The sequence below is a fragment of the Diceros bicornis genome, chromosome 19 (genome assembly GCF_020826845.1).
Source record: "Diceros bicornis minor isolate mBicDic1 chromosome 19, mDicBic1.mat.cur, whole genome shotgun sequence".
NCBI lineage: Eukaryota > Metazoa > Chordata > Mammalia > Perissodactyla > Rhinocerotidae > Diceros > Diceros bicornis.
In genome coordinates this window covers 37,131,169-37,147,592 of record NC_080758.1, presented here as the reverse complement: position 1 = coordinate 37,147,592, position 16,424 = coordinate 37,131,169, and the positions used below count along the sequence as shown (strand labels likewise).

The following is a 16,424-nucleotide window of genomic DNA, read 5'->3' as shown; positions in this document are numbered from 1 at the left end:
TCATCATATATATGTGCCCCTTTACCCCTTTCACCCTCCCCTACCCCCTTCCCCTCTGGTAACCACTAATCTGTTCTCCTTATCCATGTGTTTGTTTATCTTCCACATATGAGTGAAATCATACAGTATTTGTCTTTCCCTGTCTGACTTATTTTACTTAGTGTAATGCCCTCAAGGTCCATCCATGTTGTCACAAATGACATGATTTTGTCTTTTTTATGGCTGTGTAGTATTCCATTGTGTATATATACCACATCTTTTTTATCCATTCTTCTGTGGATGGGCACTTGGGTTGTTCCCACATCTTGGCTAGTGTGAATATAATTAACAAGACAAGAAATAACAAGTGTTGGAGAGGATGTGGAGAAAAATGAACGCTCACACACTGCTGGTAGGAATGCAAACTGGTGCAGCCACTATGAAAGACAGTATAGAGATTTCTCAAAAAATTAAAAATAGAAATACCGTATGACCCAGCTATTCCACTACTGGGTATTGATCCAAAGAATATGAAGTCAATAATTCAAAAATATCTGTGCACCCCTATGTTCATCACATCGTTGTTCTCTCTGTAGTTCTAAAGACCGTCATATCACATCCAGGAGTAGATCCTGGTTTACGGACGTGGACTTTGGGATTAGAATCACTTGGATTCACACCTCTGCTCTTCCTGTTCACTTATTGGGCGAGTGATTCCCCTCTCCGAAGTTCATCTGTACAATGGGGTACAGTCTACTTCTCTCTCATAGGGTGGCTAGAAGAGTAAATCAGGTGCTCCAGTGAACACTCCCCCATTGAGAACCTATGACATGTCAAGGACTGTTCTAATTGCTGGGGATATTGCAATGCAATACCCCAGATTTCCTGACTCGCATAGAGCGTGCGTTCTAGTTGGAGAGACAGATAATAAACTACAAACAAAATAATTTGAGAGACTGGCATGTGCTATGAAGCTAATAAAACTCTGTGATGTGATGAGCGTGCCGGAGAGGGGATTGGGAGCTAGTATAGCATGAAGAGAAGCCCTTTCTGGGGTGGGATCATCCGAACTGGAACCTGAATGGAAAGAAGGAGCAAGCCGTGCAAAGATCTGGGAGAAAAGTGTCCCAGGCAGAGGAAGGAGAAGTGCAAAGACCCTAAGCCAAGAAAGAAGGCTTATGTGTGGGAGCAGAGTGAGCAAGCGGGGGAGGGTAAGCCATGTCAAAGAGGTAGGCAGGGGCTAGATCATGCAGGGTAATGAAGGATGTGGTGAAGGGACCAAGTGGGGTCTTTCCTATTTTCCAAGGATTGCCAGGTAGGGCCAAGCTCGGAAAAAAATGATGCTAAGTCAAAGACCCACCACTGTGGGGGCCACCCACGGGGCAGGGCTTGCTGAGAGGGGCCATTTCCACAGATGAGTTCTATAAACACTGACCCCACACATACCTCCCTCTCGTCTGCCTCATGATAAGAGAGGGAGTGAGGCTGCCTTTTAGGGGAGAACAGTTTATAGTGGTAGTGTCTCCTCTTCCCTCACCCCTAAATCTCAGAGAACACCCCCAATAGAATCACTCATATAGGTTGTGTGGACCTGCAAAAAAAAAAAAAAAGGAGAGGGCCAGCCCGGTGGTGTAGCGGTTAAGTGCGTGCGCTCCGCTTCAGCGGCCCGGGGTTCACAGGTTCGGATCCCAGTGCCGACTGACGCACAGCTTGTCAAGCCATGCTGTGATGGCGTCCCATATAAAGTACAGGAAGATGGGCACAGATGTTAGCCCAAGGCCGATCTTCCTCAGCTAAAAGAGGGGGATTGGGAACAGATGTTAGCTCAGGGCTAATCTTCCTCAAAAAAAAAAAAAAAAGGAGTCTGCTTGAATTGAACAGGAGATTGAAACTTTTACTGCATTGGGCTAAGTTTAAATAATGAAAAGTGGTAAAATAGTATGGTATCAAAATAGTCCCACACCCAATAGAAATGAGTGTGATGTTCTTCAAAGTCATGTACCAGAGCAGCTTTAATCCTAATGGCCAAAAAGCGAAAACCGCCCAATGTTGTTTCCCAAATGGATAAATATGTGGTATAATTCAACAGTGAATACTACAAAGCAATAAAATGGATAAAACTTTCGCCATACACATCAGGGATGAATCTCACAGACGCAACATTGAGTGAAAGAAGCCAGACAGAGAAGAGTTGACAGGATGTGACTCAACATTGTGTCTATGAGATTCATCCCTGGCGTGTGTGGCCAAAGTTTTATCCCTTTGTGTGTGTGTGGGGAAGGGGGCACAGATATTGACAGGAAGGGGGCCTGAGAGCCTCCTGGAGTGGTAGAAATGTTCTATATTTTCATAGGGGTGAAGAGATAGAGATGTAAATATATGTAAAAAACTATTGTAAAACATACACTTGATATTTATATACTTGAGTGTAAGATATACCTCAGAAAGTAAATTATAAGAAATTAAAGGAAAAATGCTATCTGTCACAGAAATCCTCGCAGAAGCTTGTTTCTCTTCAAGAAAGGGGATGCCACAAAGCCTAGATGGTTGCAGTTGTTATAAAAAATAAAGCTATTCTGTGTTAAAACCACACTTCATCAAACGTGTGTGACCAGTGCCTATACATAGTAAGTGCTTCATAATAGCTGCTATTAGCACTATTATTACCATTATTATTTATTTAGTAAATAAATTGTCATTCTTCATGGCACTGTCCTTTACTCCTGTTATTTCAAACTTGAAGAAGGTAAGGAAAACATCATATGTTAATATAGACAATACCTGCCTGTGCTTCCCTAACATCTTTCTCCTCGAGCTGACTCTCTAGAATTTGATGTTGTTGATAGAATGACTTTCCTGGGAATTAGCTGGGAAACCATTTTAGGGGAACTGGGTTGGGTTTCTGTATTAGTCCTCAGGAAGGTATCTTGTGTTTTCACAGGTTTCTTCAGTGCTCCGGGGGTTCCTAGACCTGATGTTGGTGAGGGAGCCTTCTCAAAGAGCCACAGCCCAGGAACTCCTCGGACATCCCTTCTTGAAACTGGCAGGTCCGCCATCTTGCATCGTTCCCCTCATGAGACAATACAGGCATCACTGAGCAAGGGATTCATATAGGTAACAAAGCTAGATGAGGACATGAGACTAATTCAGGAGAACACGAGGAAACCACAGAACATGCAAAGGCCTGTGCATTCTAGACCAGCTGATTAGTGGGACAGTATGATGACCAGCAGGGTTCAATAGACCAGGGCATCTTCTTGGGTCTTAAACAGGCATCTCTCCACTGAAAGCTGGCGTGGTCATTTGGAACACGGCTTTAATAAGTCATTATTATATTTTTCAGCCCTTCATCCAGCAAATCAGAAGGACTCAGTACAAACTCCGTTATGATATATCCTAGCCACATGCAGGGTAATGCATAGGATTTTCTACATTGAAAGAATACTTTTCTGGCAAAAAAAAAAAAAAGAAAGGAAAACAAAAAGCACTTTTTTCTTAATGGTAGCAGTGTAATGTATTTTGCAATGAATTTGTAATTTTTCTGTACGATAGTTTTGATAATTTATAGTACTTTGATGTCACGTAGCCATTGTATCAGTTGAGGTAAGACTTGTTTACTAGCAAGAGTTTGAACAAAGCCTTTCCTACTTTTTTATCCCTTTCAGAGAACCAACGATTCTTTAGGAACTTTGAATACTGAATGACTCTCAATCACCGTCAGCTTTAGTAGAATATCTTTCTTATCTTAACAAGTGTCTTATGTGATGGAAGAAGAATTAAGAGTGATGGTGATGGTGGTGCACATTTCATTTATCCAACCAAAAATAATAAAATAAAATTTGAGCCACAGTATACCACCAAACTACTCCTTGGGATAAAGCTAAATATTTTGAAAAATCACATTTTCCTTCAAGGCTATTAGTTGCAAACCAATTTTTGCACAACAGGGTGTTTTCCTAATGCCCTCTGTCAAACGGATGTGATGTCCCCTTGTGGCCGAATTTCCCTCCCAAGGAACAATTTCAGTGCTAGGATCATTGGACTCAGTTCCCCAAATTGAGTGTTTCAGTATGGCCATGAGAATTTCATCTCACAAAGGGAAAGGAGAGAGAACGGGGCAAGATGTTTGGTTTTGTTTGTCACTATTTTTAAAACTCTGTATGCTAGGACACCAAACTCTTGTCTGTATTTACCTTTGTACCCAGTATTAATCGCAATTGTTCATGTATCGTGCTGGAAGTCTGAACTGACTCTAGAGGATGGATTAGGAAGGGGGTATCTTACCAGATGTGATCTGACTCAGTTGTGACCATGTTATAATGTGTTTCCGACATAGGAGAGTTGTGCTGCTGACTAGATCTTCTTGAATGTTGATAAAAATGAATGACTACTGTAATACATTTTGTGTTGCTTGTTGGATGAATTTGCATGTTAACTGTAGGCCAATATAGATTTGCCTTTAAAACTCTGAAAGAGCTACATAGTCATCATTAGTTTCTATTAATTATGCATCAGACAAAAGCCATTTGTTACCAAACTGGAAAACCAGAGGCTTTTCTTAATGACTTCACATACTGTATCAAATATGAATTTAAATTTGTACAAATGCTCTGGTTGCTCTAAGCATAATTAAGAATTTTTCTAATTAATAGGTTGCTAATTATTTATTATAGTTAAAAAGGAAAAAAAAGGCATAAAATGACCTTCTACTGATTAGATTTTCAGTTTTCCCCCAAACGGTAAACGCCTCACCATAAATAGGATCTATAATTTTGTTTCATAAAACACAACAAATCAATGTTTTATGTAAAATATTAAAATGTCAATATAAATATGTAAGAATAAAAACTATCTAAATCCACAAAATGGCAGTCTAAAGGTTCATGGAACAGATTCTATTAATTCAACCAGGACTATGTAGAAGTAGAAAGAAAAGAAAAAGAAAATCTTTTTTTAACCAGAATAAATACTAAAAACCATTGCAGAAAATAGTGAATTTTGGATTCCAAGCATTTTCAACGGTGTAATGGAAATTTTTCTGTAATTTTCTTATTACTGGGTATTTTTTAAATTATTCATTGACTTTACTAAAAGTTACTGTAGCTTAAAAGGTTTTGTGAGCACTAACTATTGGCAGAAACTGCACTTGCAAATAAAAATAAATGTTTGCCTTTTTCCCATCGTGTTATTAGCAACTCTAGTGATTTCCCGAATTTGTTTTCTTGAGTAACCAAGAATGGTTTCTTTATGATCTTGGGGAATGCAAATGAATTGATATAAAGTTATATGTGACATCATGATGACATGAACCAAAGACAAATATTCACATCCCCACAGGTTACAAACAGTGTGACAATAAGGTGTAAATACCACTATTGAGAAAAACAATTCTTAAATTCTGGAAAGCCAAGTTCGAGGAAAGCCAGATTCAGAGCTAAAGACTCCCACTCAGTTTCCCTGTTCCAAAGATGCTGATCTGATCTGAAGGTTTTTGTCAATAAAAAACATAAAAAGGAATTATTCTGGGTTAAAGAAGGTGTGGGGAGAGCTCTCTGGTAGCCTGGAAGAGACTGTTGGGCCCCTCCTCTTCTTTGGGTGACAAGGGAGACATTAACATTTATCTCATGAAGTTGAGAGGGACACTTGTACATAAAGAATTCATTTCTCATCTGGAAATTTTAAAAGGTGAAAACCCTTAGGAAATAGCCTGAGATAGCAGGAAGAGAAAGGGTGTAGTATGTCGTGTGCCAGGGAAGAGAAAGATGGAGGTAACCTCCCCCAGGCAGGTCCCTGAAGCCATTGCAGGACATAGAAGAAGACATCAGATTCCATTGGCTATTATGGAGCATGGAAAAGGAACATGTCAAATGACTAAGTAATGGGATGCTCAACTTGGAAAGGGCATTGGAGGCATGCACCATGGTGGGAACTAGAGGATGATGTGGCTGCTTTTCTGCAGAGAGAAGGGGTCAGGGTGGAGCTGAACCTTACTCTAAAAGCTACATATACTATCTACACTAAGACCACTCTAAACAGCAGAGGCTGTAGTATTCAGCCACCTCCCCTTCATCCAACAGGATCTCCAAGGTATCTAATTACAAGCCAGATGGGTTACTGGAACCTCCCTTCCCGACTGTTCCCCGTGGGTTTGGGCCATGTGTTACTGTGAGACCCCGTGGTTTGAGGGAGGGATTTAGAAGAAAGAATAAGAGAGCATACTATGTCTCCTGCTGCTTCCTAGGCACTGCTACCTCTTTATGCCTCGGACACAAGTTTAGCCCAAGCAAAAGAGAGGGGAGTTATTTTGAATTAGAATGAGATTGATTTGTTTTTAAGTGGATTAGACAGATGAAATCAGAATGAGTTATGGTTGTGTTCCCATTACCCACTGGGAAGAACATACTCAGTAGCAATTATTGGAAAAATAAAATCCTTCCATGAAGTTAGCAACTCAATGAGTTCAGACTCTTTGGTCAAACCAGTCAAATGAATAGCACTGTGTCATCAAAGAAATGGTAATGAGATTCCAGGCAGAGAAAAGATCCATTTGGTCTGAAGCAGGTACAAAATGTACAGGCAGAAGCAGGTCTGTGAAAGTGACATGATATAGTACAAATTTTTCAGCAAAGTTGGTCAACTTGAGCCTTGAAATGTGTGCATTTTGAGTTGTATTTCCAAGTCAAATGAATATATTACCTTAACATGGGTTCTGGCAAAAGGATAACCTAAGATAAAGACTTAGACACAGTACTTTATTTGGGAGATGATCCCAGGAAGGTCACTCAACATGGCAGAGTGGAGAAGTGAGACAAAGAGGGAAGAGAAGTAAAAAAAAAAAAAAAAAAAAAAAGGTGTGTTTTAATGAGTGGGTTAGCACTTGGGCAACTGGAGGCCAATCCCACTGGAGACCCTCTGGGAGGGACACTCTAAAACTGTCCTTCTAGGGGTGAAGATGCTAGAGTATTTATCCTCCATCTCCTATCCCTCATTGGTTGAGAGTTGCTCCTCGGCCATCAGCTCCCTGAACTTCCATCTTGCCCTGTACATGGGCAAAGTTTGTTCCCTCTGACAAAGAGGGAGAGAGGCACAGGAAGCCATTGGCATATACAGAATCTGTCAGCCAATGACCTCCAGGAAGGGTTGAAGGAACATGGGTGGGACCCTGACAACATCTCCTACATAAATAGATCTAATGAAGGACAAAAAGAGGACTTGGGAAAGTCTATGGGTTGCTGATTTTTGGACCAAAATACACTGTTTTAAAAGCAAAGGGACTCCTTATCCTGAAAGGTTTGCTCACATAGCAAACACCTTGATAATTAAGCCTCATCGTTATGAGCATTTTAAAAAATTTGAAGCTAGAAGGGACTTCAGGATCTTATATGATGCATTTTATCTGAGCTAACCAAGGCTCCCAAGCCAGGCTGTCCTAGGAGTGCAAAAAAGATGATTCAAGCAAAGTTAGGCGATGTCAGCACATCTTTATCCATTCGTCTGTGGATGGACACTTAGGTTGTCAGATATCTTTTCAACTCAGTGTTTTCATTTCCTTCAGATAAATAGAAGTGGGATGGCTAGATCATATGGTAGTTCTTTTTAAAATTTTTTTAGGGAACCTCCATTCTGTTTTCCATAGTGGCTGTACCAATTTACATTCCCACCAACAGTGCACAAGGGTTCCCTTTTCTCCACATCCTCGCCAACACTTGTTATTTCTTGTCTTTTGATAATAGCCATTCTAACAGGTGTGAAATGATATAAATGTCACTTTAAATGACAACTGAAGTAGCCATTAACCCTGGAATTCTTAGTCTAATTTTGTACCCTGGACCTTCTTGGCTGTCTGAAGTCTATGGACTGCTCAGAAAAATGCTTTTATTTTTTTAAATTTTTTGTTTATTGCAGCAACATTGGTTATAACATTGTATAAATTTCAGGTGTACATCATTATACTTCTATTTCTGCATAGATTACATCATGTTCACCACCCAAATACTAATTAGAACCCATCACCACACACATGTGCCGAATTATCCCTTTCACCCGCCTGCCTCCCCCCTTCCCCTCTGGTAACCACCAATCCAATCTCTGTCCCTATGTGTTTGTTTATTGTTGTTATTATCTACTACTTAATGAGGGAAATCATACGGTATTTGACCTTCTCCCTCTGACTTATTTCACTTTGCATAATACCCTCAATGTCCATCCATGTTGTCACAAATGGCTGGATTTCATCGTTTCTTATGGCTGAGTAGTATTCCATTGTGTATATATACCACATCTTCTTTATCCGTTGGTCCCTTGATGGGCGCTTAGGTTGCTTCCAAGACTTGGCTATTGTGAATAATGCTACAGTGAACACAGTGGTGCATGTATCTTTATGCATTGGTGTTTTCAAGTTCTTTGGATAAATACCCAGCAGCGGAATAGCTGGATCATATGGTAGTTCTATCCTTGATTTTTTGAGGAATCTCCATACTGTTTTCCATAGTGGCTGCACCAGTTTGCATTCCCACCAGCAGTGTATGAGAGTTCCCTTCTCTCCACATCCTCTCCAACATACATCGTTTCCTGTCTTGTTAATTATAGCCATTCTGACGGGCGTGAGGTGATATCTCATTGTAGTTTTGATTTGCATTTCCACGATAGTTAATGATTTTGAACATCTTTTCATGTGCCTGTTGGCCATCTGTATATCTTCTTTGAAGAAATGTCTGTTCAGGTTTTTTGGCCATTTTTTAATTGGGTTGGTAGTTTTTTCGTTGTTGAGATGCATGAGTTCTTTATATATTTTGGAGATTAAGCCCTTATCAGATGTATGGTTTGCAAATATCTTCTCCCAATTGTTAGGTTGTCTTTTTGTTTTGTTGATGGTTTCTTTTGCTGTGCAGAAGCTTTTTAGTTTGATATAGTCCCATTTGTTTATTTTTTCTATTGTTTCTCTTGCCTGGTCAGACATGGTGCTTGAAAATATGTTGCTAAGCGATGTCGAAGAGCGTACTGCCTGTGTTTTCTTCTACAAGTTTCATAGTTTCAGGTCTTACATTCAAGTCTTTAATCCATTTGGAGTTAATTTTTGTGTATGGTGTAAGGTAAGGGTCTACTTTCATTTTTTTGCATGTGGCTATCCAGTTTTCCCAACACCATTTGTTGAAGAGACTTTCTTTTCTCCATTGTATGTTCTTGGCTCCTTTGTCGAAGATTAGCTGTCCATGGATGTGTGGGTTTATTTCTGGGCTTTCGATTCTATTCCATTGATCAGTGTGTCTGTTTTTGTGCCAGTACCATGCTGTTTTGGTTCTTATAGCTTTGTAGTATATTTGGAAATCAGGGAGTGTGATACCTCTAGCTTTGTTCTTTTTTCTCAGGATTCCTTTACCTATTCGGAGTCTTTTGTTGTTCCATATAAATTTTAGGATTCTTTGTTCTATTTCTGTGAAAGATGTTGTTGGAACTTTGATAGGGATTGCATTGAATCTATAGATTGCTTTAGGAAGTATGGACATCTTAACTATGTTAATTCTTCCAATCCAAGAGCACAGAATATCTTTCCCTTTCTTTGTGTCTTCTTCAGTTTCTTTCAGCAATGTTTTATAGTTTTCGGTGTACAGCTCTTTCACCTCTTTGGTTAAGTTTATTCCTAGGTATTTTATTCTTTTTGTTGCAATTGTAAATGGGATGGTATTAATTTCTCTTTCTGCTACTTCGTTGTTAATGTACAAAAATGCAACTGATTTTTGTATGTTGATTTTGTATCCTGCAACTTTACCATATTCGTTTATTACTTCTAAAAGTTTTCTGGTGGATTCTTTAGGGTTTTCTATATATAAAATCATGTCATCTGCAAATAGTGACAGTTTCACTTCTTCCTTTCCAATTTGGATCTCTTTTATTTCTTTCTCTTGCCTGATTGCTCTGGCTAGGACTTCCAGTACTATGTTAAATAGGAGTGGTGAGAGTGGGCATCTTTGTCTGGTTCCTGTTCTTAGAGGGATGGCTTTCAGTTTTTCACCATTGAGGATAATATTAGCTGTGGGTTTGTCATATATGGTCTTTATTATGTTGAGGTACTTTCCTTCTATACCCATTTCATTCAGAGTTTTTATCATAAATGGATGCTGTATCTTGTCAAATGCTTTCTCTGCATCTATTGAGATGATCGTGTGATTTTTATTCTTCATTTTATTAATGTGGTATATTATGTTGATTGATTCGCGCATGTTAAACCATCCCTGCATACCTGGAATAAATTCCACTTGATCATGGTGTATAATCTTTTTAACGTATTCTTGTATGCGATTTGCTAGTATTTTGTTGAGGATTTTTGCATTGATGTTCATCAGTGATATTGGCCTGTAATTTTCTTTTTTTGTGTGTGTTGTCCTTGTCTGGTTTTGATATCAGGGTAATGTCGGCTTCATAGAATGAGTTAGGGAGCTTCCCCCCCTCCTCAATTTTTTGGAAGAGTTTGAGAAGGATAGGTATTAAGTCTTCTTTGAATGCTTGGTAGAATTCACCAGGGAAGCCATCTGGTCCTGGACTTTTATTTGTGGGGAGGTTTGTGATTACTGTTTTGATCTCCTTACTGGTGATTGGTCTATTCAAATTCTCTACTTCTTCTTGATCCAGTTTTGGAAGGTTGTATGATTCTAAGAATTTATCTGTTTCTTCCAGATTCTCGAATTTGTTGGCATATAGCTTTTCATAGTATTCTCTTATAATCCTTTGTATTTCTGAGGTGTCCCTTGTGATTTCTCCTCTTTCATTTCTGATTTTACTTATTTGTGCCTCCTCTCTTCTTTTCTTGGTGAGTCTAGCTAAAGGTTTGTCAATTTTGTTTATCTTTTCAAAGAGCCAGCTCTTGGTTTTATTAATTTTTTCTATTGTTTTTTTGGTCTCTATTTCATTTATTTCTCCTCTGATTTTTATTATTTCCCTTCTACTGGTTTGGGGCTTTGTTTGTTCTTCTTTTTCCAGTTCCTTTAGGTGCATTGTTAGATTGTTTATTTGAGATTTTTCTTGTTTGTTGAGATAGGCCTGTATTGCTATAAACTTCCCTCTTAGAACCGCTTTTGCTGTATCCCATAAATTCTGGCATGTCATATTTTCATTTTCATTTGTCTCCAGGTATTTTTTGATTTCTTCGTTGACCCAGTAGTTGTTCAGTAGCATTTTGTTTAATCTCCATGTATTTGTGGCTTTTCTGATTTTCTTCCTATAGTTGCTTTCTACTTTCATACCGTTGTGATCAGAAAAGATGCTTGGTATTATTTCAATCTTCTTAAATTTATGGAGACTTGTTTTGTGGCCTAATATGTGATCAATCCTGAAGAATGTTCCATGTGCATTTGAAAAGAACGTGTAATTTTCGGATTTTGGATGGAATGCTCTGTATATATCTACTAGGACCATCTGTTCTAGTGTGTCATTTAAGGCCAATGTTTCCTTATTGATCTTCTGTTTGGATGATCTATCCGTTGGTGTAAGTGGAGTGTTAAAGTCCCCTACTATTACTGTGTTACTGTCTATTTCTGTTTTTATGTTTGTTAATAATTGCTTTATATATTTAGGTGCACCTACATTGGGTGGGTAGATATTTACAAGTGTTATATCCTCTTGTTGGATTGTTCCCTTGATCATTATGTAGTGCCCTTCTTTGTCTCTTTTTACAGTTTTTGTTTTAAAGTCTATTTTGTCTGATATGAGTGTTGCTACCCCAGCTTTCTTTTTGTTGCCATTTGCTTGGAATATCTTTTTCCATCCCTTCCCTTTCAGTTTGTGAGTGTCTTTAGGTCTGAAGTGTGTCTCTTGTATGCAGCATATATATGGGTCTTGTTTTTTTATTGTCAGCCACCCTATGCCTTTTAATTGGAGCATTTAGTCCATTGACGTTTAAAGTAGCTATTGACAAGTAAGTACTTACTGCCATTTTTTAACTTTTTTTTCCTCAGTGTTTTAGTAGTCCTTCTCTGTTCCTTTCTTCTTCTATACAGAATTGATGGTCTCTTTAGTTTGACCTCTGTCTGAAAGCTTTACTCTTTAACTCCCCTCCTCCCTCCTTTATGTTTTTGATATCATATCTAACCTCTTTTTTGTGCATTTGTATCCATTACCCTCTTATCGTGAAAATAGATAATTTTTCCTATTTGTGGTCTTCTCTTTTCCCCTTAAATTGGTCCCTTTAACATTTCTTGTAGCACTGGTTTCTTGGTGACAAACTCCTTTAATTTTTGCTTGTCTGGGAAATTTTTGATCTCTCCTTCCATTTTGAATGATAACCTTGCTGGGTAGAGTATTCTTGGCTGTATGTTTTTTCCTTTTAGCACTTTAAATATATCGTGCCACTCTCTTCTAGCCTGTAAGGTCTCTGCTGAGAAGTCAGCTGATAGCCTTATGGGGTTTCTTTTGTATGTAACTTGACTTTCTCTTGTGGCTTTTAGGATTCTCTCTTTATCTTTAATTCTGGACATTTTGATTATGATGTGTCTTGGTGTGGGCCTCTGTGGGTTTATCTTGTTTGGGGCTCTCTGTGTTTCCTGTACCTGGATGTCTGTTTCCTTCCTTAGGTTAGGGAAGTTTTCATCTATTATTTCTTGAAATAAATTCTCTGCCCCTTTGTCTCGCTCTTCTCCTTCCGGGACACCTATAACACGGATGTTAGTGCACTTGATGTTGTCCCAGAGGTCCCTTAGACTGTCCTCACTCTTTTTAATTCTTTTTTCATTTACCTGTGCAGCTTGGGTAATTTCTTCTAGTCTTTCGTCCAGCTCACAGATCCATTCTTCTGTATCCTCTCCTCTGCTTTTGAGTCCCTCTAATGAATTTTTCATTTCCAGTATTGTATTCTTCCTTTCTGATTGGTTCTTTTTTATATCTTCCATTTCTTTGTTGACATTCTCACTGAGTTCATCTATTCTTCTCCCCAGATCAGTGAGCATCCTTAACACTCTTTGTTTGAACTCTCTGTCGGGTAGGTTGCTCATTTCTGTTTCACTTAGTTCCTTTTCTGGGGTTTTGTCCTGTTCCCTCACTTGGAATGTATTCCTCTGCCTCCTCATTTTGCCTCTTTCCCTGTGCTTGTGTCCATGTATTAGGTAGGTCAGCTATGTCTCCTGCTCTTGGATAGGTGACCTTATGTAACTGATGCCTTAGGAGGCCTGCCACGTGCTTCCCTCAGTTCTCAATGTTCCAGGGGTGACCCCTATGTGGGCTACGTGTGTCCTTCTGTTGTGCCCTGTTTGCTCTCCCTGTAGGTGCCCAGGGAGGCCGTGTTATGCTCCTGGCCAGCTGTTGTAATGCTCAGCTGTTTGTAGTTGTTGTGGGCCCTTCAGTCTCTTTATCAGGTGTGGGGAGCCCCAGCACAGTTGGCTGCAAGTTCTAATATCACATATGTGTTGCAGTCTTTCTTTTAAGTGAGTAGGCCCCCAGCGTGGCAGGTTGTTAGGCTCAGGGCCTTACAATTGCTATAAGACTCCAGCCTTTAGGTCTCTTGTCAGCTCTCTGAGGATTGCAGCTGCTTGGGGCTGGCCTCAGGCACGGGAGCACCCAATTGTTTCAGGCTTTGGAAGGTGGGGCAAACCCCCTATGTGAGTCTTTGAGAAGCACAAGTCTTCTGCAGCTGACAAGTCCTGCTGCCCACAGGTCCACACACACAGTCAACACAGTCCTGCCCCATGTGCGCGCCCTGACCTCCCGAAGTGGACCCAGTCTCTCCACGGCGGGAGACCAACACACTTCACCATTGCCCCACACTCTCCACCCTCTCCTTGTGCACGCCCTGCCCCACTTAAGTTGGCTCAGTTGCCAGGCTGCAGAGAATCTAGTCACCAATCTATGCAGGCCCACAAGTTGCCTGAGGGCTTGTTGTTTGGTGGGGCCAGTCTCTAGGGTGGGCTGCCCGCCCTGGCTGAGCTGGATTAAATCGGTGCTCTAGTGGGTGGGGCAGACCTGGGCTAGCAGGCCTCAGGGAGAACTCCAATGGCGTCTGTGTCAGCACGCCCACACCAGGCCACAACAATGGCCACCGCCAATGTTCCAACCCTGGAGAGGGCTCACCTCTCACCGAGATGCACACAGGGCCCATTAGGTGAGTCTCTTTTCACCAAAGCACTGTGCACCTTTCTTTCTGCTGATTTTAGGTTGCTTTCTGAAACGGGTGAGTTTGCGCATGGGCCCTTTAAGAGCCAGTTTTAATTTCTTTGTGAACCGGGTTTTCTGGGGGTGCTCCCCAATGTTTTAGTAGCAGGCAAAGTCAGATATTATGCCACTCGTCTCGATTGTGCTGGGTCCACAAAATGCCCACAGCGGGCGTGCTCCCTGGCTCAGGGCCCCGCTCCTCCAGGGAGGCTGCGGACCTGTGAGCTGCTCCCGGTGGCCGTGACGCCGGCAGCTTGTGAAGGCGGCGTTTTTCCTCTCCAGAAGGGAGTTTCTGCCTCTTCTACCTCAGTTAGGATTGTTGTTGCAGGAGTTCCTCTTATCCAGTTTTCAGTTCTGTCTCAGGGGTAACTTTTCCACGAGTAGTTGTAAATTGGCTGTGTCCACGAGAGGTGGTGAGTTCAGAGTCTGCCTACGCCGCCATCTTGACTTCCTCTCAGAAAAATGCTTTTAAATGCGTCAAGTAAAATACTAGTCTTACAAGGAAAACCAATTAGAGTATAGTTATCAAATATTTTTAATTTTGTTGTTATAATGCATTAAATAACAATATCTTGTGATGGGTCTAATAACTACCATAATTTCAAAGTAATGAGTGTAAATGATTTTTTGAGATATCTCCAACAGTGTAATGTGATGTTTTCTACTGATGGCAAATACCCAGGTCTGCTTATACCACAGTGGTTTGGTGCCTATGTTCATAATTGAAGGAAATGCTACCTTTCATTTAAGGTTAGTAAAAACTAAAGCTGTAATTTTTTCCCATCCAAGTTCATGGACTCGGACAGTCTCCCCTACCCCTCTAAATTGACAACCTCCTGAGTAGTTTACTAGGCTGGTGGCGGGGGAAACCCTGCACAGAAACATACTCCGATTTCAAAATAAACTAACATGGAAAACTGTGGGTGCTGGGTTAAACCCCGGTATCCCTTTGGATTTTTCATGAACTTGTATGGCAGGTAAAATTGGAATACACATGTTAAGGGTTGTGCTAGAAAAATGGATCATTAATATTGGCTTTTATGGAGCATTCCCAGTGTGCCAGGCATTGTGCTAGGGACTTAAATGTACTGGCATGAATCCTCAAATAACTTGGCAAGGATGGGGGAGTGAGCTCCATTTTCAGATAAGAAAATGAGCACAGAGAAGCCCAATAATTTCCCTAATGTTGCAGGCAGGCTGATAGCACAGGCTTTTTAACCAGAAGTTTTCTTCGTACTGTTGCATCAAAATTGGGGAGCATAGTAAAACTACAGATTCTAGGTCTCACGATAGAGATTCTCTGTCAGTCTGGGAGGATGCCCTAGGATTGACGTTTTTCAGTGGCACCCCCGGGATGATTCTGATGCAGGCTGCTTGCAAACTGCACTTTGAGACATACTGATTTAGAGCTGCGTCTGCCTGATTCCGGTCACTCGGCTGTTTGTTCCGGGGGTGTGTTTGTGCCCAATGCCAGTTGGGACTGTCCTCCTGGTAAAACACCCCTGAGCACACCCAGCCTCCACCAGACCCTCGGGTCATTCCTACCATCTTTCCTCCCATTTCTCCATTCACGTTTCTCTGGTGTCTCCCACACCCACATGGCTCTGCCAAGTCTTTGTTAATGTCAAGATTGGACAGTTGGTGAGAAGAGAGTGGTTATGGTTCAGAGAGCTTTTCAGGCTGGAGAACAGTCTTCCATGCCCCCTGAGGCAACTTCACTGGGAGCTGTTTCCTAAGAAGGGGGAACCCTGCAAAGAACCATGCTCAGAATTTAAATCAAACTCACCCTCCCCCCAAAGAAATCTGCATATCATTCATCCAGCCTGGATTTTCCAGGCAGGAATACCAGCAACCAGACCCAGCGTCCATTTGTGCCCAGAGGCATTTGTCTTTAAAACTCCAGTAAAAAAGAAAAATGACAGTAAGAGCGGTAATTGAGCATCTGTGATTTGTCTGTTTTCTCTCCCATCTCCGAGCTTGGGAAGCAATGTGGATAGATGAGCCACAGCCTCAGCTTGTTCTTGCTGCAGGAGCAGCCATGAAATGCTGGACATTGGCAATGGCCGTGAAAGGAGCCCAGAGCTGAGGCCCAGGGCTGAGTCAGTCTCACTGGACACCTTGCCTTCTGCACCCAGAGACCACTGCCTCTGCGCTGATCGGGAGGCTCCACTTTATTGTGGTTAGTTGATAACATAAAGACAGAACTAAGGGGCCTGCCCCGTGGTGTAGTGGTTAAGTTCAGTGTGCTCCGCTTCGGTGGCCTGGGTTCGGATCCTGGCATGGACCTACACCACTCATCGGCCATGCTG

At 41.1% G+C, this 16,424-nt stretch overlaps 1 protein-coding gene across 1 annotated transcript in view; it reads left to right on the top strand.

The window, feature by feature from the left end:
- The window catches only part of PAK5 (p21 (RAC1) activated kinase 5), a 301,284-nt gene extending 296,251 nt beyond the window's left edge, over window positions 1–5,033 (top strand). The window contains exon 10 of the mRNA XM_058563203.1: window positions 2,921–5,033. Coding sequence (XP_058419186.1) covers window positions 2,921–3,076 — 156 coding nt within the window. The 3' untranslated portion in view covers window positions 3,077–5,033. The remainder of the gene's footprint in view (window positions 1–2,920) is intronic.
- Window positions 5,034–16,424: the final 11,391 nt, after the last annotated feature.